Below are 24,540 nucleotides of genomic sequence, written 5' to 3'. Positions count from 1 at the left end.
GCTTTCCAGTTTGCTTTGGACTGGTTTAGTGTTTTTTTGCTTTGTTTGTTTTGGCTACCTATCATACAAAGTTTCTCAGTTAAATCAGCAGAATTAATCTAGGCTTTCCAAGTTTCACAAAATTATGCAGATAGTCTATCACAACACTCATTTTTGTCAATTTAATTCATGTTTTCTCCTCTACTGACTGAAAAGGGTACAAAAGCAAAGCCCTCTTGAATTTTGCTATGAAACCAAGATTTTCAAAGATCTCAAACTCATTAATAATCATTATACTACATTGATTCTGAGCTACCAATTTTTGCTTATGTAATGGAAATATTTATTTCAAGCAAAAGAACTTCAGATGATATTTTCTTGGGGACTTCATTCATTCTGTAGAATGAGTTCAATAAACATTTCTAACAAATTAATGAATCTCTATACTATCCAAATATGTCACATAATTTCTATACTTCCCCCAAAGCATCTTTTGATTCTAGAAAAATGTAATATGAAAGAAGGTTGTGGGATTACTTTAATGAGAAAAAGATTACGATTACAAATTATGGCAACTTTCCTATTATCCACACAATAGAAGATTACTTTGAAAAAAAGAGAAAATTTGGAAAACAACTTCTAGTGAGTTTAGTTGACTTATATACATAAAATGACAATGTGCTGTGCATCTCTCAGCAGCCTGACTTAAGGATCCAATGACATCAGTAAAGGACTTTACAAGCAAAATAAGACAGTGATATCCCAAATCCTACCCACACAGGATTAGCTCATGACTCAAATTCTCATTCTGAATGAGATCTAGGCATATTAGATATATGTACAGAAGGAAAGGGATTCCAAGGAATTATATTTTCATTTTTCGTACTAAGACTGGGGTAGGCTTTTATCTTGCCATATCTGAAAATCTTCCCGGCAGAAAAATGACCTTTCCTTTATGTAGAAACTAGAATTTTGGTAAACCTGGTTTTCTTCCCCCTCTGTCTCATACAAGATGTCTTCCCATTCCTGGGGAGCCTACTTTTGACCGTCAATGTGCTAGGGGTTTGTGTGCATGTACTGGAATTACTATGTTTCCTTTTGAGACTGGTCCGGGGCACTGATATCCACTTAAGATTGTGTACCCCTATTTATTTAGTAGAGGGAATGGTTAAAATCATGTGTAACTAGATACTTAATGCAATATGCACACAGATACTGAAATGCTTTTTAGTGATGATGGTGACAATGATAAGGATAGTAAAATGCATCAAGTAATTAAATAGAAGAAAAAAATTTTTTTTGCAAATGCACAACCTCCTTAAGTGAAGCACAACTAAAGACAAACAGCATAAATTGACTTAATGTGGTGTTGCATATAGTTCAGGTATGTTTTTGTTGGTGTTATTTTATATAAGAAAAAGAGAATCAAAGTTCATTTTCTCCTTTTCGCCATCTGAGAGGGCCCTGGACTTGACTTGCCCCAACACTCAAAATTTTTACTGGCACCACTTTGAAGGGTGTAAATATTGTAGCTTTTCAGGTATGAGAAGGAGCCTCATGGGAAACCATATTCAGCAGAGTTGCAGAATACTTTTGCAGCAGATTTTTTTAAATGGTGTTTTCTTTGTATCGTGTTTAGACTCTCAACTTCTTTTCTGGCCTCCACTCAACCATGGCATATACAACTTAAATGCGCCAAAAACAAGACCAATTCTTTTTCAAATATTTTATTTCCAACCCGAATTGAATTAAGGCCAATTTGAGGCTAAATGCAGCATCTAGATTGATGGTGATTACTACTCTTATTACGCTAAAAGTTAACGTAAAGAAAGACCAAAAGGATAAGAAATGACATGTTGGTTTCCTATAAGAATATGAAAAAGAGATCATCAAAATAATCAGAGAATGAAATAAAGTTCCTCTTGGAAACTACTGCATATGGACATATAATAATATATATGTCCATAATATTATAATAATAATAACAAGGACTATAATAGTAGTAGCAACAATAAATTCCCTTACCTTAGGGACTTAAAATTTTAAGTAATATACAAAATGCTCATTATATAGGTAAATTATAGAATTTATTAATGTGTTGCAAAACAAGGCCTGACAAACTGAGAATAGTTTAGTTAGTGAGTAACACAGAAATAATTGTGGGTCACAGGAAACCATGAAGAAACTTAACTTCACTACTTTAGCTCTCCATCAGAAAAAACATATATATTATTATAGTTACCATTTCTTGGGAACCTACTACGTCTTGACATCATTGTGAGTTTTACCATGGAGATTTATTAGCCTGCTTTAGATTCTATTGACATATAGATAAGACTTAGTATGGTATGAGTATAAAAAGGAATATTTTGATTTAATGTAATGGTGTGAGCTGGAATTCAGGAAGTCTGGCTTTGTCCAAATGTTAAAACCATAACATCTGGCACAGATATGTGGAAATGTTTATATAAACTTTTGATAACTAAGAGTATATTCCTTGGAGATCACTGTTACTTTGACTATTCTCTAATCCTTATCAAGTAATAGATACACCTTTGCAGGATAATTTAGACTCCTCATGAAAAAGAAGGGCATTTTCTTGCTATATTAAATAAAGTGTATGAAAATCTGAGCATGGTCTGTTTTCTGTGGCAAACATGCATAATCTCTAATCTTTACACTGTCCTTGCAAAACAGGAATTACTTAGCACAATTTTACATATAAAACTACTGATGTTCAGAGTCCATAAATAACTTTCTTAAGGGCACATTGCTAACAAGTGGCACAACTGAAAATCAGGAGTTCATCTGATTCCAGGCTCCTTGCTCCTTTCTTTTATATGCACACAGCTCTGCCTCTGAAAAAGCTCACAGTAGAGAAAACTCCAGTTCATTAGTTAATGTATTCAACAAATATTATTGAGCACCTATTATGTTCCAGGTGCTGAAAATACAGTGCTAAAGACCAAGCCCTGCTCTCATGGGTCTTACATTCTAGTTAGGAGAGGATAACAGACAAATACATTAGGTCATGTGCTATGGAGGAAAATAAAGCAGGGTCAGGGCTATAAAGTGTGAAGGGGGAAGGGAGGCTAGTTTAGTTAGTGATGAGAGAAGGCTTCCATGAGATGACATTGAAACAAAAACATGAATGAAGTGAAGGACTGAGCCTCATGAAGATCTGGTGTGAGGCACACCAAGTAAAGGGACCAGCAAGCACAAGGCCTCCGAAATGGGACTGTGCCTGCTGTGTTCAGTTACAGCAAAAAGGCCAGTATTGCTATAGACTCAGTGAGTGAGGCGGACAGCATTGGGAGATGGAAGTTGCAGAGTCAGGCCCAGGTCGTGAAGAGCCCAAAGGCAACATGAGATGGTTGGAGTTTATTTTAAGGGTGATGGGAAGCCATTTAGCTGTATGTGAAGAGAGGAGGCAAGTGCTGATTCCCATTTGTTAAGTTGGGGCAATAATACATTTTAAAATTTCATACTGAAACTGAGTGGATAAAACACTAATAGAGGAGATTATCTCCTCCAAAAAGACAGAACTCTTCTTGTTTAAAACACTGTTTTTGGGGAGGATGTAAAACAAGGTTAGCGATACATTCAGGCCCTTTCCCAATCTTCACACTCCACAAAGGCTCAGAGCCTGCATGTGGGCCCTTGACAGTCCCCGTATTAGTGCTTGTTTTGTTCCTCTTGTATTAGGAACTAACATTTGGGGTTCTTTTTTTTAAACTCCTCCTCCCTGAATGCACATTCATCCTCTGTCATTTCAGTCATCTGTCAAGCACAGGGCTGGATACAGAGCAGGAATTCCATACTTACTTGTTAAGACTGACTGAATTAACTACATGTAAGATGGTATGGTTCTTCATTTTAGAGTTAGTGAGACCTTCAATTTCTGTAATAATGTGGACAATATTGAGAGTGCCTATTTATCCAAATTCAAAAGCTATTTGGAGCTTAACAAAGGGCACCTTATATTTCAATAATCTCTCTCTGATTGACACTTTTTGGAGACCAAAGTGATAACCAGCACTCCCCATTTGTCTGTTCCAGAATCAACCTACAAAGATCCAACTGCTTTAATCAAATTTGAGCAGTGTAACAAAAACACATCCTAATTTTGATCTTTTGTGGGTTCAGTATGCAATTTTTTTTAAGGAGTGGTGTTAATACAAAAAGAAAAGTTATAGAAATAAATTACTTACAGGGCTGAGAGCTAGGTGCTCACGACCAAAGAAAAACTGCCCAATCCAGTATCTCAAAACCAACAGCTTTCAGAAAGTGCACTTGATCTAAGCTACTGATAAAGAGTAAATACGTTAACACACACACACACACACACATACACACAATGTTGAACACTTATCTTTCCTCCATTCACATAAAACTGTTAGCTTTATGAATCTCAGCAAAGGACATCCATTAGTGTCTTTACATCAATTTGTACGAAGATGCTAAAAAGCCATTTAGTTGGAATTATAAGAATTTAATGCACTTGTTTGTGGTTTAATTAAATGCAATATGAACAATTTTCAATATACCTAAAGAAAAGCAATCAGTAAAGAGAGAGAGAAAAAATTTTATGAGCTCTTTACTAAGAGCTAATCTTTTACTACCATGATCCCATTCTGATTCTGATATATATCAAATTGGTTTGGGAATCTACATGCTTCAGTCAGGGTTATCATCCTTGAATAACTCCTAAAATTTCTATTCTATGACAAAATTCATTGAAGTATATTAAACTATATCACTCCGAAAAAATAGTTACTATATTGTTTTAAGGACAAATTGCTTCTAAGGTGCTTTCTGATTTCAACTAAATCAATGACTTTACTTTTTGTACATTATGAAGGAATAAACAATAAGAAATCCAGCAGAGACCATAATTTATTCACAATACCACTGAGCTTAGTTAACTGAAAAGAATCCTACCAATCATTTAGTTCTACCCTTGTTTGCAGATGAGACAATCCCATAGATGTCACTGCTGCAGAGCTACCGAGCAGCTCAGGCTCAAAGTCCAGATATTTCCCATCTGTATTTCCTGACAGTAACATTTTACATGAAAGGGGATTTTTAACTGCATAACCTTCAAGGCCCACTCAAATGCCACCTCCTCTATGAAGCCTCTCCTAATCTTCCCAGCAAGAACGAATTTCATTCTCCTCTAAAGCGCAGGCTATGGTACTTTATCTATGTCTCTCCTACAGCAATCATTTTTTCCCTCTCATTTCAATCTCAGATTTCATATTCCCTCTAGAAAGATTTTTGAGTCACCCCTGTATCCCAGAGCACAGCACGATGCCTTGTTCTTGGCAGGTGCTCAATACATCATTGGATGATGTTAGCCATACCCAAATCTATATGATTGAAAGAGCTGACCATTTTATTGTTTAAAGCCAATTTACTGGTTTGAATTGGTCTCTAAATACTCTCAAAAATATGTAAAGAACTCATACAACTCAGTAGCATAAAAACAAATATTCCAATTAAAAATGGGCAAAGGATCTGAATAGAATTTTTCCAAAAACACATACAAATGGCCAACAGGCACATGAAAAGGTACTCAACATCACTAGTCAAGAGGGAAGTGCGAATCAAAGCCACAATGAGATATCACCTCATACCTTTTAGAACAGTTATCATCAAATCAAAAAGACAAAAGATAGCAAATGCTGGTGAGGGTGTGGAGAAAAGGAAACCTTGTGCACTGTCAGTGGGAATGTAAATTGGTACAGCAACTATGGAAAACAGTATAAAGGTTCCCCCCAAAATGAAAAATGATCCAGCAATTCCACTTCTGGGACCATATCCGAAAGAAACAAAAACACTATGTCAAAGAGATATCTGCACCCCTATGTTCACAGCAGCATTATTTACAATAGCCAAGACATGAAAACAAACTAAGTGTTGATCAACAGATGAATGGATAAAGAAGTCTTTATATATATGTATATATGTATGTGTGTGTGTGTGTATATGTGTGTGTGTGTGTATATATATATGTGTGTATATATATATATCAGCCATTACAAAAACAAAAAGAAACTCCTGCCATTTGTGACAACATGGATGGACCTCGAGGGTAATACGCTAAGTGAAATAAGTCAGACAGAGAAACACAAATACTGTCTGATCTCACTTAAATGAGGAATTTTTTTTAAAACTCAGGAAAAAAGAGATCAGATTTATGGTTACCAGAGGTAGGAGGTGAGGAGAAAGGGGACTAGATGAAGGTAGGGTGGTCAAAAGATACAAACTTCCAGGTGTAAGGTAAGTAAGTTCTAGGGATGTAATGTACAACATGATGACTATAGTTAACATTGCTGTGTGGTAGATTTGAAAGTTGTCAAGAGAGTAAACCCCAAGTTCTCATCACAAGGAGAAAAACTTTTTTTTTCCTTTTTTTTTTTTGTATATGAGATGATGGATGTTAACTAAACTAATTGCGGCAATCGTTTCACAACACTACATGTAAGTCAAATTATGCTGTACACCTTAAACTTATACAGTGCTGTATGTCAATTATATCTCAATAAAACTGGAAAAAATAAAAAATAAAGCTATAACCAATCCAATAAATCAATAAATACTCTCAAATGATATTTCCATTTTCCCTCTAGAATAACTAGATAACTTTGGCTCAAAGGCCACCCTGGGGCTTCCCTGATGGTGCAGTGGTTAAGAATCCACCTGCCAATGCAGGGGACACGGGTTCAAGCCCCAGTCCGGGAAGATCACGCATTCCGTGGAGCAACTAAGCCCGTGAGCCACAACTACTGAGCCCACGTCCCACAAGTACTGAAGCCTACGCGCCTAGAGCCCATGCTCCACAACAAGAGAAGCCACCGCGATGAGAAGCCCACGCACCGCAATGAAGTGCAGCCCCCGCTCGCCGCAACTAGAGAAAGCCTGCGCGCAGCAATGAAGACCCAATGCAGCCAAAAATAAATAAATAAATAGATTAAAAAACAAAACAACAAAGGCCATCCTGGTTGCTAAGACTCCTCGCTCCCAGTTACCTCGCTCTCCTTACCTAGAGTGTGCCTAGACTCTAGGAAAGCCGGTTTCTTCAGACCCTTCAAGAGTCTGCATTACCTTACCCAGTGGGAACAAATTAGAAGGATATGCAAGAAAAGATAAGCAGTTTATGTGACCAGGAATTTCACCCATTCCGCTTTCAGAATACAAAAAGGAAGGGGCCTTGAAAGAATGTCTCAGGAGACTCCTACTCACATGGAACTGAAACGTGCCTTTAGTTTCCAAACATGATCAGACTTGCGCAAAGTAAAGCCTATTAGAGCCATATCTGATTAGCCTGTAACACAATTGTTGAAGTCTCTGAGTTTTTAGGGGGCACAAACTACACATGATTCCTTTAAGGCTCAAAACATAAAGCACGAGATACTAGATATTAAATTCAAATTTCACTCAAGAATACATGCCACGGGCTGAATGTGCCTCACTATAAGAAAAACACAAGTCTTGCATTGAAGCAGTAATATGTGTTATTTTGGTGGGAAATGTTTTATAATGTTGATACAGTTCCCACAATCCCAGTCTGAAACCTTGGACCGAGATGTGTTTTGGAGCTTGGGATTTTTCGGATTTTGGAAATATGGAGCATATACCGTATATTAACACTCTAGTTGGGATGTGGGGCAACACAGTCTAATCAAATACATTCTACAGCAAAACCTTGGAATGATCACACTGAGGGGGATAAGCTGAGCCACAGCTCTTCTCAGGCTTTGTCACAAAATTAGTTCAGGTCAAGTTTTGCCTCCGAGTTACCAGTTTTCAGAGCATTTTATTGCTACCTACCACTCAGTGCTAAAGAGAAATCATTTAACCTCTTCATGTGCTGTAATCAAAAACTTGGTAATAACGTGAGACACCCAAAACTTTCAAAGAATCCCTTCTCACTTGATGAAGAATCATAACATTCCTCAACTCACACACACTCTCTCAATAGTAATAATCTTAACTGCTATCTTTTGAGGGCTTTGTGTAAGTCCCCATGCTAAGTGTCTCATAAAGATTCTTTTTTTCTATTTTTTCCCATGACATAACTTAATAAATATACAAGGTGAAGCTGCATATTTTATTTTAATCATGATTTCCTTCCCAATTTTAGAAGGATTAAAAACATGGAGTTTCTTCTTCTAAATTTTACATGTTGTAGGTAAATCATTCTACCAGATAATCATTCAACCAAAGACCTAAGGTTTGACGACTTTTTTAAGCCTTATTTGCAAATATACAACGTGGGCCTCTTTTAAATATGGCACAGATATCACTTAGGCTTATGATATGCCGCTTTGCTAAACCTCCTACCACTGGCACAGAACCCAGGAGCTTTCTTCACCTTAGTGCTCTGTTTTCTATGTTGCCCTTTTAATCCTAATGAAGTTATACCAAGTCAGGATCATTGTGATTAATATGCATTATAAAATATACTCTGGACAAAAATATTGCTCTGCAACACAGAAGCAATGTCATACACTCCACAGAGAAAATCTACCTGGGGGCTGCGGGGTGAAATAGCCCTCACTCAGAAGAGATATTAAGATATTAGTATTTCACAGTTTCCTCAGCGAGTTACTTCTTAAGTTAGTCTTCCCCACAAAAGTTACACCTCTTTCTAATCAGCACTATGAAATTTTTGGCCATTGAAAGAAAAAAAAAGAAGCTACTAGCACTTTACTAGAAGGCTCTGAAACTGAAAAGCATTTAAAGCTTCAAAATTACCCTATGTTTCATTGGTCACTTAATATACAGCACTTATACAACCTCAAATAAAATATTTTTTAAACCATGATTCTGACAACTCCAAGTTTAAGTAAGTGGGGAGAGGAAGATTTACTATAATTTGAAAAGATTTAAGATCACTTTTAGTTCTCTTTTTCAGTTCAATCCTCTGTCTCTTTCTGTCCCTCTGTCTGTCTGTTTGTCTCTACCTACACACCCCCCCACCACAGACACACATACACTCTTGTGACTGATAATAGTCTGTTTAATAAAACTTAAGGCATCTGTGGAATCATTACAAGAAATTACTTTTGTACCTAGTTTTAGACTGAATGATTTACTGCATTTCCCTTAATCCTTAAGTTGCATATTCATTGCTGTATTTTCCTCTAAACGCTGTCACTTAAATTGTCATGTAGAATAGGGCAAATCAGGGTCAGTTTATATAAGCGGCATCAATCTGAAGAACTTCATTGGTCTTTATTTCAAGGCATTATGCAAAGAAAACTGACATTAAGAGAGCCTTAACTGACAGCAAATGAAATCAATCAGCAAATCACTAAGCCATAATAAACTCACTCAATTTGTACAGAACCCTTCCTTTCCCAGGTCTTCACCTAGGCAGTCCATCAAACACTGTTTTTTGTCCAAGTAGCTAAAATGAAGAGCAATTCTGTTGTAGCCCTTGAAAGTTCAAGTGCTCACAGGCTTCATTCTCTCAATAATAAGCATTAAAAGGTATTATTGAGTAGGGTTATACTTAAATAGGCTTCAAAAATGAAAAAAAAAAAGACAGAGAAAGGGTCAAGTTTGGGATTTAGTTTTTGCCTCTTAACATTAATGGCAAAGAAATGATGTTCATATCATTCAGCAGCTTTTCTGCTTTGAGCTACCTAGAACTGAAAATTGTAACTAAAAAAAAAAAAATGCTCTGTACTTTCATATGTTTTGTGCTTTTGTTTCTTTGTTTTTAACTAGGTGTGTCTCAAACATTTCACATACAGGCAAATATTGTCACCTTTTCAGAGTTGGAATTTAAAGTCCAAAAAAAAAAAAATCAAATGGTATAAATAAAGGCAACAAAATGAGTTAAAAGGACATATGAAGACAGTAGTAATGCTTGAATTACTTTAAAAAATAATTATTCAAATAGAAGTATATGGTGGGCATTCACCAAAGTGTTAGCAATGGCTTTATACTGAGCTGTAAGAAAACACTAGAGTTGTGGAACATTTTGTTCTTTTTATTGCACATGTTGCTACTAAAGTGAAACCTGTATCAAACAGGTCATCAGTCAAAAGTCTCCAAGAGTCAAAACACTAAAACATTCCTTAACGTACTTAGGTTACTTTCCCTGAAACACAGGCCTGTTTGCAGTTCAGTCCAACATAATTTATATTAATTTAGCATTTTACAATATAAAAAGCACCTCATCTCTCTTGATCTCCCCACATTACATTATCTAACCTGATCTCCCCACAACCCCGTGAGTGAAAGCAAGACAGGCTTCACCACCTCCATTTAAAGATGAGGAAATAGGGGGCTCAGGGCTGTTGAGTGACCTGCCAAGGTGGTTACATTACAGAGCCGGGACTTCAATCCAGGCATTCTGACTCTCCACGTAGGCTTTCTCCAATACTACATTGCTTGCCTCCTTCCCCAGCAGACAAGAGTTATTTTCTCTCTTCCAAATTCCCATTCTGATCAACATAATGTTTCCAGCAAACTCAATGACATTCAGAAAATTGCACAGATTCATGGTTGCCAACTCCCCTATCATCTGATTTACTTGCTTTTCTTTTAGAAGGGCAAAAATCTCATCCTGAGATTGAAAACTAAGCGAGTCTACACCTGATCAAGGAATGTTTATAAGCCAAATATTTAAAGGAAAACAACTTAAAAACTACCTATTAGTGTTGTTTAATTTCCAAAGTTTTTTCATCCATGTCATGTGATCCTCACAACTGTCCCAAGATGCAGCAGGGCAAGTATCGTCATCTTCATGTTACAGATGACAAGGTGATGCACCAGAAGAATTAAGGGCCGAAAGCTCACAGACAGTGATTCTAGGATAAAACTCCAGTTGCACTCAGCACCACAAGGAAGATAATTCATATTCATCCTTCACAAGAAAGGACAATGTTGTTTTCCGTGAGAAAAAGACAACAACTGGATAAAATAATGAGAATTCCTGTTACCTGTGTGATTTGTGTCTACAGGTAAAGATTTCCATCTGTTCTGTGGCTAATCCTATTACTTTCTGGTAAAGTTGTATAACCTCTTCAACCTTCTGTGATAGTGACTCTGCTATGACTTTATTTTCTTCCAAATTATTCTTCCTTATAATAAACAAAGGAAGAAATGATTTTCAAAAACTAGAAAAAAAAGACTTTATTTTAAATAATTCCTACCAGATTTTACTTAGTGTCAGTTCAGATCACTGATGCCAGGTCACTCCCACAGGGAATAATTCGTGAATATTTTCAGCTGAGTTAAGGAGTAGGGAGTCACTAGATTCCTCAGTATAAGATTCTGTGTAGCAGAAGCTTTATACAGATGCATTTCCTTGCCCTCATATGTCATCCTGTCATTTTCAAAAGGCAAAGAGAGATTAAAGTCCCAACAGGAAAAAAAACAAAACAAAACTGTTGTTTCAGACCACCACTAACCTGAAATAAAACCCATGATGCAAGGTGTAAAATGTCCCATCAGCTAAACATTAAAAAAAAAAAAAAAACTATTTAGCACACCTAGACTTAACAGATTTTTTCTTTTTTAGAAATCTTAGCTATCACTTAATGCCCAAGATTATGTTTTAACGACAGATACAAAGAAAAATACATTTTTTTTTTTTACAACAAGTCTTTTGAAATAAAATATGGGGATTAAGAAACTAATGGTAGCATATATCACCTGGTAAAATATCTGGACCAAAAAGCATAATTCTACATTTTTACTCTCAAGATTCTGCCCTAAAATTCTGTTTGATGCATCCCCCTATGCCCTCCACCACCACCATCATCACCACCAAAAAAAAATGCAAATCAAATAGGCAGAGGAAGGGAAGGGAGGAGGAAGGGAGGCAGGGAGGGTGAGAGGACTTAGGTGATAATACCGGAACTGCTCTAATAACGACTGATGGGCGAGGCTAAATTTCTAGCAAAGTCTTCCTGGTCAATGGAAACTAAAACGTCCTGAAACCTTAGGAGAAGATACAGACTCAGGACAACAAGGTGTAACTCACAATGACTATAAATCAATGTTTAAATGCTATTATGCTATTATTTAATCACTGTTGTCCCAATTTGCAACATACCCTAAAATTAGTCCTTCTGTACACATTAACATCTTACTTCTCTTTATATTTTGTTTTATTTACCATTGCTCACAACTCTAGTACCAGCAAGTTTTGAAGAAACTTAATGTCTGCTTGTGTATTATCAAATCTTCAGAGTAGAATTCTAAAATTTTAACTAGCAAATAACAAAAATATTTTCTCTGACAACATTACTTCAGGAAGTGCCATTTATTCTTCCTGGTGTCAACATGAAAAACAAATGCACTAATTCTTATATTCGTCCTTGAGGTAGGCCTCAAATCCTGGACATTTAGATTCCTCATTGGCACAATTTTTATTCTGTGGAACTGGAGATTACAGCTGTCAAGCAGCTAGATGAGACAAAGGACGGCATTCTTCCATCAAAATGCCTTTATTCTCAGATGAACTATATGATTTTTCCAGCTAATTGTTTTCCCCTAATAAACAGGTCTTCCCTGGGAAGCACTTTCCAGCCTTTGAAGAAGGTAGCATTTCAACATTCTCTTTGATGCCACAAGTGAATTCTAAAATCATTTTATGTTTTTTAATTTAAAAGATATTTTGATTTTAGAATGTAAAGAGAATTACACACTCATTGATAACAACTTTAGATAACCCAAAATCTTCCCGATACCTTATTACAAAAATGACCCCACTTACCAAAAAGGTCAGATTTCCAATAATGTCAAACATTCAAAGCAGAGTCATGGACCCAGAAATAAATGAAAAGGAATATCTATGAGACATACAGCTGTCACAAAATATATTCTTTTTACTTCACCATGGAGACTCTTAGACTAAACCCTGACAACTCTGTAAATTAGGAACCCAGTGAGAATGGACATCTGAAAATAAGGGAAGACCTGAACTATAAAAAGAAGGTAAAACTTTCTTTTAGTATCAGAAAATAAAGAACCATACTTTAAAAAGGAAACTAAAGAACTAATAGAAGTCATCTAGTCTTTCAGGGACAACTGGGCAATTTTACATATTTAGTATTCTACATATTTAGCAATATTTCCATTCAAAATGGCTAATTTTCATGTTTTAAAAAATAATCAGAGATCTGAAAATTCACTTATGGGGATGGAATAACTTGAAGAAGAAAATATCTACATAATACAAGATTTCAAGTAAAATCGCCTAACATTTCTTTAACTTCTAACTATGCCCAAATGAAGACATTTCTTATACAACAATTAGAAGGCTGCTGCATTAAGCAGTGTAACTGGGAACACATGTAAAAAATTATTGAGTGATTCTTGATATTTTTATTCCCTGACAGTTTAGGTACTTAGGTACAAGGTATTTGTTCCTTCTCTACATTAAAAAAAAAAAAAATCCCTTCAAGATGCCCTTTTATGATTTAACTTTATAAATACAACAAAATAGCTGGAAGAAATTTCTATGCCTGGAAAGTAAGTTAAATGTAAAAAACCATGGTATCCCAAAAGTTGTGGGTATAGCACATAACAAACAACCATACCAAGTAAGGACTTTGTAATAACATGGTAGGTTATGGGTGATTAAAGGATTACTGGATTTACGGTAAAGACTCTTGTTTAAAATCTTCATAAATAAATGGTTTCACAATGAAGCCTTTCTAATGAACTGTTTATAAACATATATTTATAAAATATACTACATTTCCAGAGGTATAGTTATTGTGCACTAAGCTTTAAACACTTTTATGAGATGGTCCAGGGGACTTTTCCTTTTAAATGAAGCGGGTTTAGAAGTTAAAAAAAAAATTGATCCCAAGTCTCTTAAAGGCGTGCACAACTTAGGCACAGCAGCTTCCTAAGTCACCTTGACCAGTGTCTGAAATCAAGTATTCATTCACCCATACATACTGAGGGCCTCTTCTGTGTGAGGCAGGGTTCTGCGCTCTGATGATGCAGCAGTGAACAAAACCAAGTTCCTGGTCTCACGACCTTTCATGTTAGTGGAGAGCTAATAAATAGTGAGTGTTTACAATGTACCTGTCACTATTCTAAGCACTTCAGGTGGATTAACCCATTCAATAGTCACACTGAGTTAGAAACTTCTATTATTTTCATTTTATAGACGAAGAGGCTGAAATACACAGTTTAAGTAACTTTCCCCATTAATCTCTTTTGGATTTCTATTCTCGCCATGATCTCCTCACAAATGAAATTGTATTTTATAGACAGACCCTACCTTTATTCTTTTTTCCTCTCAGCTACCCTAAAACACACACACACACACACACAAAACACTATGCCATAGTTTACAAAAAGGCAGAAAGGCATGATTAAAAGAATGAATGGACCAGTCACCCTACTCACTGGATATGTGACCTTTAGCAATTTACTTCATCTCAGTAAACTTCAGCTTCTTCCTTTGTAAAATAGATAAAAGCAGAGCACCTATTATTCATAGGGTTGTTGCAGGGATTAAATGAGAGAGTAAATGTAAGGTGCTTAGCACAGTAACTGGTACAGAACAAGCACTCAATAATATCAATATTGATATTGTTCTGTGTTGTTTATTGTTGAATGTGAATGGAGGCAAAACATTTATTGGATGCCTGCTAATATTTTCCAGATATTAAAAGCATCACATATCATAATTATTGAAAAAACACAATTCAAAGTATAAGACGATGAGTAACAGGTATCTTTATGAAGTATGGGCAGAATATTTTTTCTTACAAAGTCCTCTGCATTCACACTGTACTGGGCTTTTCAGCTAAAGCTAACTTGTCTAATCTAGGTGTTTTATTTTTTTTCCAGTATCCTAGTAGACTAATATGTTGTTATTTAGGAGATAAAAGCCCAGGTATAATAGTTCTAAACTTGCCATAGGAGCTTAAACAGGGGTTACATTGGCGACATGGCCTCACTGGAACATCAAGTAACAAGGAAAAGTAAACAGGGAGCTACAGTTGATCTTAATCAAAATTATTTGAAGCTTTTGAAGAAACAAGGAAGACTGAAGGAAACAAATGGAAAGATATAGAGAAAAGATTCTAAGTAACAATTTCTTTAAAAAAAAAAACCACCCACACACACCCCTCAAAAGTAATAAAATCAAGCTACTGTGGCTTACTTCATCTTTACAATGTTTCCCATACTGGTCACAGTAATAAGAGCCACCATGCGTTGTCTGCTTTCTTTGTGCTGGGCACTGTGCTCTCTGCTTTACATACATTGCCTCATTCAAACTTACTACAAGCCTGAGAAATTGTTAGCATTACACTTTGTTGCAGATAAGGAAATCAGGGCTAAAAGCTAGCAGATCGCAGAGACTAGATGAACTGAATTATCTCCTGTAGAAGAGTATCAGTCACATGCTCTTCTGGGTACAGAGAGATAAGGTAATGCACTCATCCTCTTCAACTTTCAGTCATGCTCATTGGTCTTCCTTCCATCAAGGATTATACCTATAATAAAGCTTGCCCCTTTGGAAAAGACAGACAGTGGCTGTCTAGGAAAACTTCAGCTCCTACCGCTCTAAACGATGGTTGTATATGTTGGCCAAATAATTCAGACACTACCACATCCTGCATAGTGGTCCTCCCCTCATCATAATCGAAAGCTGTGCACGCTTTGAGCAGTCCACGTCATCAGCACACAGTACAAAGCTAAACAAATACTGAATTCCTAAATATATAGCCACACTTAGCATAAATATATATATTTACAAACTGCAAAAAGGTGAAAAGTAGAGTTCTATAATATTAGCCTGTCAAATGGAAACAAAATTTTCTATCTGTGCATTTGTCTACAATACAGCATAAACTATGAACTACATCATACACAGATGCATAATGTATACTTTGTAAATGGAAGAAAAACTCCACTGTAGATTTCAAAGGTTTCACTCTTACCATTTAACACAGGCATCTAGATTTTTACTGTCAGATTTTACCAGTTCAGGCTTTGCAGTCAAATACACCCAGACTTAAACCCAGACTCTAGGCCCTACCATTTACTTGCTGTTGATCTGAGCAGAGTTACCCGCTATAGTTGTTGTTTTCAATTGTAAAATGGAAATAATGCCATCTATTTGACAGGTCCATTGTGAGAATTAACTGAGATCATTTATTTAAACAGCTAAGCATGATACCTGTTACACAGTAAGTGCTCACTAAAATGGCACTTATAATTATTATTATTATAATTATAGTTATTATTATAATTAAGGTCTTCAATTAATACAGTGTCTTTCTTCTCAAAGTACTCCATATCACCAACTGTGTGCCTGTGTGTGTGTGTGTGTGTGTGTGTGTGTGTGTGTGTGTGTGTGTGAAACACTATTAGGGCCCAAATCATGCGCTCTTCTCTGCACAGGATACTAAACCAAAACATATATTACTAAACTACAATGCATGTTACAGCACGTCAATACAAAATTTACCCAAGTGTTTAGGTATCTGGCAACCCACATAACTATTTTTATTAGAACTTGGAAAAGATAGTAGTTTAAAATACAAGCCCATCCATTTCCTTCCTGTTATTCACAGATGTCAGAACTCTAGAGAGTTCATGCTTTGCCTCAAAAAATGGCATTCCTAAGAAGGAGTCTCTTTCCAAATCACCACAATCTGGAGTATGGGGGAAGTCTTTATTTGTGAATTATGACAAGTACTAAGCCCTGTGAGATTCCGAATTAAGATAACCAAGCAAAGGATTACTTTACAACCACTAGAAAAATCTCAAATCATATTGTACTTTAAATATAATCAAATTTTAAATGTACATCTTAATCTTGTACTAAATAATGGTACAGTATTCTAGCCTATAACTGAAAATAAAAATGCCTTATGCTTCGTTTTACAATTACATATGTTTTAGATATATTGGTGGACAATCTAATGAAAGAAACAAGCATTTTTTTCTTTGTTGAGCATTAATTTGAGTACTAATAACAAATTAAATTAGGGTATGGAGCATGTAGAAAAAAATTAACATAGCCCCACTTGGACTGACATTAATTTTGTACAAAGTTAAAATTTTACAGGGTCATAAACTGAAGAATGAAAAAGTTTATCTTAAACCTCAAAATGTGAAAGGGACTGAGTTTTAAGAGATATTTCTCTTAAATACATTGAAAAATCTAGGGTGCTATTGAACAAGGACAACCTCTTTTGAATTACCAGGCTCCCTATAGTTTACATAATGTCGATGGATTTTCCTAATAAAGAAATTGGGCATTAAAGGGAAAATAAAATACATACTAAATTTTGTTTTGTCTGATTAAAAAATATTTTTAACCCTAAGGAGAAAAATGATCACAATAACCTAATAGTAATCTAGAATAGAAAGCTAGCTGCAGCATCTGAAAATAAATATGTTTTTGAAAATAAATATCTTTATTAAGTTTATTTTAAAGTTATTTGAGGTTTTATGATTTGGTGCTTTGAGTTTTATAAATGAAATAACCCAGCTGGCACATATAACAAAGTTCATTAAAACTAAACATTGAAGTATAAGATACTTTTCAATGCAAAGTGCACCTAGGTTCTAGATTTGCTGAAATTAAATTACCACCTGAGAAATGTTGGATATACTTTGGAATTAACACTGAAAAATATCAAATATCTCTCCTGATAATTTTATCTAAAGTGATTTATTATAAAACAATAAGAGCTACAAATTCAGACTAGCTTAAAGAGATAACAGCCTAGCGTCTTATTGTCCTCTGCTGCCCAAAAAGTATGTTCTTTTAATACTGTACTTAGCTATAAAACGCACGTTTTTCCTTGGTAAAAAATAAAAAACTTTTCTGGATTATTTAATTGGCTAGTTCTAGGCTTTAAAGAAAAAAAACACAATTATTTGTGAAATATAGTGTTACATGACGGAAGAAAAATGAGGAAAAATTATTTGCATCTTCTTCAAGTTAGTCACAATACTTTGAGGCTTCCATTCTCCGCAGTTAGTGCAATTTCTTTTTCTACATGTCTCGGTAGCAAACAATGTAATTTAGACTCTAACCTGGCACGCTACAACCTCTGGCCTGCCCTTGAGCCCCTCCATTGCAAAGGTCTCCAGGTGCAGTCTGGGTAGCTGCAGGGTGAAGTCATTCCTACTTGCCGCAGTCCGTGACAGCGAGATCTGATCTCTGACCTAAAGGGAAAAAAATAGCATCAATGGTAATTCCCCTTCAGACACATTAACTGGGATGAACTGGGTCCCCTTGAGCCCACTGAGTGGACTTGCATTGATCGCTGGACCTGAAATCCATGAATAAATTTAGGACTAATTGATTTTTCGTTGCAAATAAATCTCTAATTCAGAGTACTGGGGGAGAATGTTAAGAAGAAAAAGCATCCTCCTGCTTGAAATGAGGGAGGGAAGGAGAGTCGCTGGAGCTCTTCTGATCAAGAGGTTTTGAATTATTTTTTCACTGTTCCACCCTCAGAAGAAAAAGGAAAGAAGGAAAAAACATCCACAAAATCAAAAATAAACAGCAATCTCCTATTTATTCTCACTTTCTTAATAACATGTTTAATTTAACTGGTATTAACTGATATATATTAAACAAGATAGTTATTAGGTACTAGTCTTCGAAAAGAAAACTTCAATATGTACTCTAGAATAAAAACAAATATGCTCAACACACAAGGAGACTTAAAAATATACTAGCAAGAGGTCTGCTTGCCCTCTTTACTCTAAATTAAACTTGAGGCTTAATGATTAAATACATATAAACCAACTTGGTCACACAACTTCTAAATAAGATAATGGATAAAATTAGTAGTGTTTGTACTACATTTTAAGTATTCAGTAAGGTAACAATACAAACACATCACAGATACAGAGAATTGGAGAAACACCAATTCTCTAGCTAGCCTCTGCATCACATGCAGTTGATATTACACTGCCACCTTCTGGACAAATGAGAAATGCTCACTATATAATATAAACAGAAGAAAATGCTCAGAAACAGGTATTTTCATTTTTAATTTCCGAACTTAGTAAAAGCCTCAAAAATTCCACAGTTTAGTTTTCTTTTAAGACCAGTGATCTCTCATCTTTAATCATACAGTTTAATGATAGCAGTTTTCATATGTATACGTATTTCCTAACTTTCCTTATACCTGAATAGGTTTTAAAAAATTATCTCTTTGACACCATATATTTGATAAATAGTATACAATTAGCTTAAAACCACAGGACAAAATGAGTTTTTATGAGGTAGCAAAGGTCAAGAATGGGGAGAACTATCATTGCTCAAATAAATGTATTTATATCTCTAGTTTTATCTGAGCACTTTCATATGTAACTTGGCAATAGTATATGATAGAAATCCCCACCTTCGTTTTTCTATTCCAGCTTGTAAAACTGTTTGAATTAGTTCTTACTTTATGAATGAACTATCATACTACATAGGGTTTCCTTAAATCAGCAAACATGCGCAAACACATGATGACATCTTTCATCGTTCGTGCTAATCTAGGTTATAGAAATCCTTATACTCTCAAGTTGAGCTGAAGAATTTGTCAATAAGTGAAAGTCAAAGTGTATGCTGTAAAACATACACTATAATGCAATTTCTATAACAGTGTGAGTATGATATTCACGCCGGAGTCCTAATTCAGAATGTATATTTATCTGTAACAAACATTCTCCAGGCTTCAGTTAAGATGAGAATGCTTTTAACTCACTTAACAAAATAAAGCAAAGATATTTGTGAAATATGATTTAGGTTTTATATTTTATATGTATGGACACCTTCTCTTGCCTTTTTTTTTTTGTCACCAATGTGCACTCAGATAAAAGAAAACATTAATGTGGATTAAAGTACTGAGAATTTATCAACATCAAACCACTAGTGTTTTGCCTTCTACCCTTCTGAACAACAGTCAATAGATCTAAATATTTTACTGCACCCTGGCCAATTCATTGTTTGATGTTTAAAAACTCACCCAGAATCAAAGAAAATTTATTAAATTTGAGCCCCCAAATGAGATACTATTAGCTTTGAAAGTCAAGTTTAACTGCGATATTGATGATTCTCTTTTTTCTGTGACAAAATTCACTAGGGAAATCCTGGATGTCAAAGTACAAAAGCAGATTGCTAATATGGGCAAGGGGGGGCAGGGGGGAGGCTATGAGCAATGTAGGTATAATCCACAACACACTCCAAGCACTGGAGGTCCTTTAACCCGATTAATATCAGGCACCATACTTCATCTGTGAAGCTTGACATACAGGAACACTAAGCCACATTTTATATTCTCTAAATAAACTTTCTGAAACAACATTAAGCCGGGGCATCTGGCATTTAAAACTGTGATTTATTGTCAAATTAACATTTTCACTACAACATTATTTAATTTGCCAAATGAAATAATTCTTTGTATTTGTATTAGATAGGGAAAAAACTCAAAATGCAGTTGTATCGCTAAACCTAATGATGGGCATCATAATTACAACATTATTTGAATAACATGCATGTGTTAAACTATCATTAAATTATAAATTATCTGTTGAATGTTGGCAGTGCCATCAAGAGATGGTGCCCCATGATATAATATCACAAATATTTCTACTAAAATTTAAGAGTTTTTTCCCACTTTGAAATTAAATCAAAACTTTGAAAATAGGCATCTAAAATAGTCTCCAAATATTTCAAGGAAAAGGATTTTTTTAAGTCTTGATAAAGGATTGACCAAGAATTCTTTCATTTTAATGGATAAAGGGAGTGAAAGCATCATGTTGAAAGAATACAAAACAGTGACACTGGGACAAGTGAAAATATAACGATGCAGCAAAGAGCAGGAAGGAAAGGTGACAGGGAACAGGAAAAATAAAGGGTGAAAAGGGGAGACTGTTCAGAAGGAATGCAAAAGGCAAGTCTCAGTACCACTGTGTGAACAAGGATAAACAGGGAAGAGATTCAACACAGAACAGTAAGCAAAAAGACTCTCACCTTATTTCATTAAATTAGTTCTTAAGAAAAATAGAACAGCAGGCTGAGAACAAAGTGACTAAGAGCAGAAAAGAGGTAAGTGGGATTTCTTTAGGAAATACTGCCCACTGGATACAAAATGGTCTTCCAAAATTGAGAATTTAAAGTAAATTTCTTTACTGTCAAAAAAATTTTGAAGTAACAATATCAGAACAATAAAATTATTTTTCTTCCTACATGGAAAAGTAGGTTCACCTTTTAAAATAAAGATTTTAGTGTGAATTTAGGATTAGAACAACCATCATCACCTGTCTATGGATTAAATTATAATTTCAAATTAATCTGAAATTATAATTTCAAAAGCCAACATTTAATTCTGCTATAGTACATCATTATTCATCCTATCATTCAGATTCTATACCCTTTTTCCTCTGATTTATTTATATATGTGAGCAATAAATATATATATAATATTTTTCTACTTTAAAATGGCTAACAGTTCATTTTAACATATAATAAAATTTTTCAAAGAATTCCACAATATAAATCTCAACTGTAAAATTGTATACATTTTTATAACATTCTATAAAAACTGTACAATTTCATAATATTTTGATAAAAGAATAAAGAAAAGCATACCTATATTACTCCACCCTAAATTTTTGATTTTTAGAAAGAACAGTTTACTTTCTCCCTTTTGCATTACATACTTTCAGAAAGCAGATATTTCTCAAAGATATGCCATGAGAAACAAGAAAAAGAGGCATATAGCAAAAAAAAAAAAAAAAGAAACTTTTTAAGAAGCCAAAACATCGTTATGAAATATTTATTTTATTGTAACAATCCAGTTCCAGGTTTAAGTGATTCTTAAGATCCATACTGTACTGTTCCTATTCCTGTGATTAGCGTTTTGTCACAAGTCACCAATCTTTCCTAATTTTCTGTACTCCTACCAAAACACACAAAAAACTATTTCTGCTAGACACATCAACTATGAAATTAAACTAGTCATTTTTAGAAAAACTGCTCAACTCTCAAAATATGAACCTGCATCTTTTATCATGCACAGTTATAAAGCCCTCTGCACCCAATGTTCCAATTAATTTTTTAAAAATTCATGAAATATGGTACTAGTTGTGTTTTTACCAATAGGATACCCACAATGAAGCAGTAAGGGTTTTGATAAAAACTCAAGATACATTTGAGAACACGTGTAAGAAGATGGACACAATGCCTGAATCTTGAATGCCTGGGAAAAGCAACTGATAATCGCACTTTTACATCATACTCCTGACCTGCCTAAAATTTTATTCATTCCAATCTATTATGGCCCCCAATACTTCAAAATAAACCTTTTTTACCAGAGAGATTTCCGTCATATACAGATCCCAACAATATTTCCTGTAACTTCCACTCTTATCATCCTGTGTTCAGGTTTTACTATGCCTCCATTCCCTGCCTTCCTTTGTCCTACTTCCACCTCTGTACTTTCTTCCACTTCCATTGATTCCTTATTGCTTTCCCTTCTCTCTTTATTCTATTTTTCACCCTATACACTAGCAGCCTAGGCATTATTTTTCACCCTATGCACTAGAGTGCAGAGTGCAGTTGGCACACTACAGCCCAGGGACCAAATCCAGACCACCGCCTGTTGTTGTAAATAAAGTTTTATTGGAACACAGCCACACCCACTCACTTAGCTATTGTCTTTGTATGCTTTCCTGCTACAAGGATAGAGTTGAATAGTTGAGACAGAGACCATATGGTTCACAAAGCCTAAAATATTTACTATCTGGCCCTTTACAGAAAATTTCGGTCATCCCCTGCCTCAGAGGTATAGAAGGAAAGACTATATTTTTCACCATCTATAGATTTTTTTTTAAATGACCACATCTCATCAGAGAATGTACGAACAACTTCTAGTGAGTAAACCTTATATCACTAACACAGGGTGCCATCTCACAGATACTTCTGGCTCCTTCTTTCAAGTTTTACATAGTCCGGTATACAACTTGACAGGGTCTAACTTTCCTGGCCCAATGACTGATCACCACTCTAATACCTAAACAACAGAAAATTTGGCTAAACAAGTAGCATAGGCATACTGGAGAGCCTTTTATAAATACAGAGAGAAGGGAATCCGCCAGAGTTAACTATATACTCTGCAATAACACTAGCAGCAGAAAAAACCCTATGCATACAGAGGTTCTTAGTAAGCATGTGATCAAATAAGAACATCATTCCAAACTCGCAAATTCTACAAGACAGTAGGAAAGAGAGGATAACAAAAAGATATTAAGACAGTTCCAGCACCCTGGTATGTGCCTAGTGATAGAAGCAGGGATTAAGGCATGTCAACACAATGGAAATGACATTCACAAAATGGACAGTTACAACTAAATGGATATTTCCCTCTTTTACCTTTTCCTTAACTAAGTAATTCATGAAATGGATAGAGTACAGTACTATTCTTATTAGTAACAATACCACTAGCACTTCCAAAAGTAGTTCATACTTTTCAGAGTACTCACCACACTACCTCACTTCATTCTGTCATCCACCTTGTGAAAGAGTTACTGCCATCCCTAATATGAGGATACTGTGTCCAGTGCTCCTAGCAACAAATAATAATGCCTCTAAATATCCACAATTAACAGTTAATAGATGAGGAAATTGCTCAAGATTTTGGTACTCCTTCCATTTCCCTACCTAAAAAGCAGCACTATCTTATTTTTCCTTTCCTTTGTCCCTTGTCTGGCAAGCTTAGCAAAAATGTGTGTCATATAAGTAGTTTTGTGATAAGCAGTGGAGACTATTATTGAAACATCCTTATTTTCCTCAGTAGTTTCATTGGACTTGTGGGCATTTTCATTCATTCATGTTTTTTCTCCCCCACCTGTCTTCCCTGTTCTCTCCCTCTCTCTCTCTCTCTCACACACACACACACACACATAATTATCATACTGGGAGACAAGTACCTGTGCAGCAATCATCCTTATACAATGGCCATAATCTCACATAGAAGATCCCCAAACTATGAGGTTCCAAGATGTGTGCAACAGTTCCAGCTGTGCTCCACACCTACAGGAAGGAGACCTTGGCACTCGCAGCAGGAGCAGGCGTTCCATTGGTGCTGCAGCAGGCACAGAAACCCCTCACTTGAAAAGAAGGAAGTGAGAAACTAGCCTTATTTTGCTGGCAGGTTATTTAACTTAACCTACAACTCTGGAGCAGAGCCAGAACTCTCCAATGACTGCCTGCTGCTGTCACCAGAAAAAAGGGCAAAATCCACCACTACCACAAACACCCCACACATTATAGTTCCATTCCAATTATGGAACTAAAAAACTGATCTTTTGAATCAAATTATCAAGCTGGCTACATCCCAATTAAGGATGTGAAAAACTGAACCCTCAAATCAAATTATCAAGCTGGAAAAATAGGGTGATTTAATCATGGACATCTTATAAAGGCACTAGACAGCATGATAAATCTGTGGTGTAGGTTATATACCATAGAATGCACCTCATAAATAGATTACTGTGACCTTGAGTTATTTAAACAAACACAAAACCCATATTCAAGAATAGAGAAATGTA

At 35.4% G+C, this 24,540-nt stretch overlaps 1 protein-coding gene across 6 annotated transcripts in view; it reads right to left on the bottom strand.

The window, feature by feature from the left end:
• Positions 1 to 24,540, bottom strand: part of CCDC171 (coiled-coil domain containing 171) — a 355,460-nt gene that overhangs the window by 59,799 nt on the left and 271,121 nt on the right. For all 6 annotated transcript variants that reach the window (XM_061199072.1, XM_061199071.1, XM_061199076.1 and 3 more), the window contains one exon: positions 18,022 to 18,153. In XM_061199072.1, coding sequence (XP_061055055.1) covers positions 18,022 to 18,153 — 132 coding nt within the window. The remainder of the gene's footprint in view (positions 1 to 18,021; positions 18,154 to 24,540) is intronic.

This window comes from Eubalaena glacialis, chromosome 9 (genome assembly GCF_028564815.1).
Source record: "Eubalaena glacialis isolate mEubGla1 chromosome 9, mEubGla1.1.hap2.+ XY, whole genome shotgun sequence".
Lineage (NCBI taxonomy): Eukaryota > Metazoa > Chordata > Mammalia > Artiodactyla > Balaenidae > Eubalaena > Eubalaena glacialis.
This window is presented reverse-complemented; position numbering and strand designations above follow the sequence as displayed.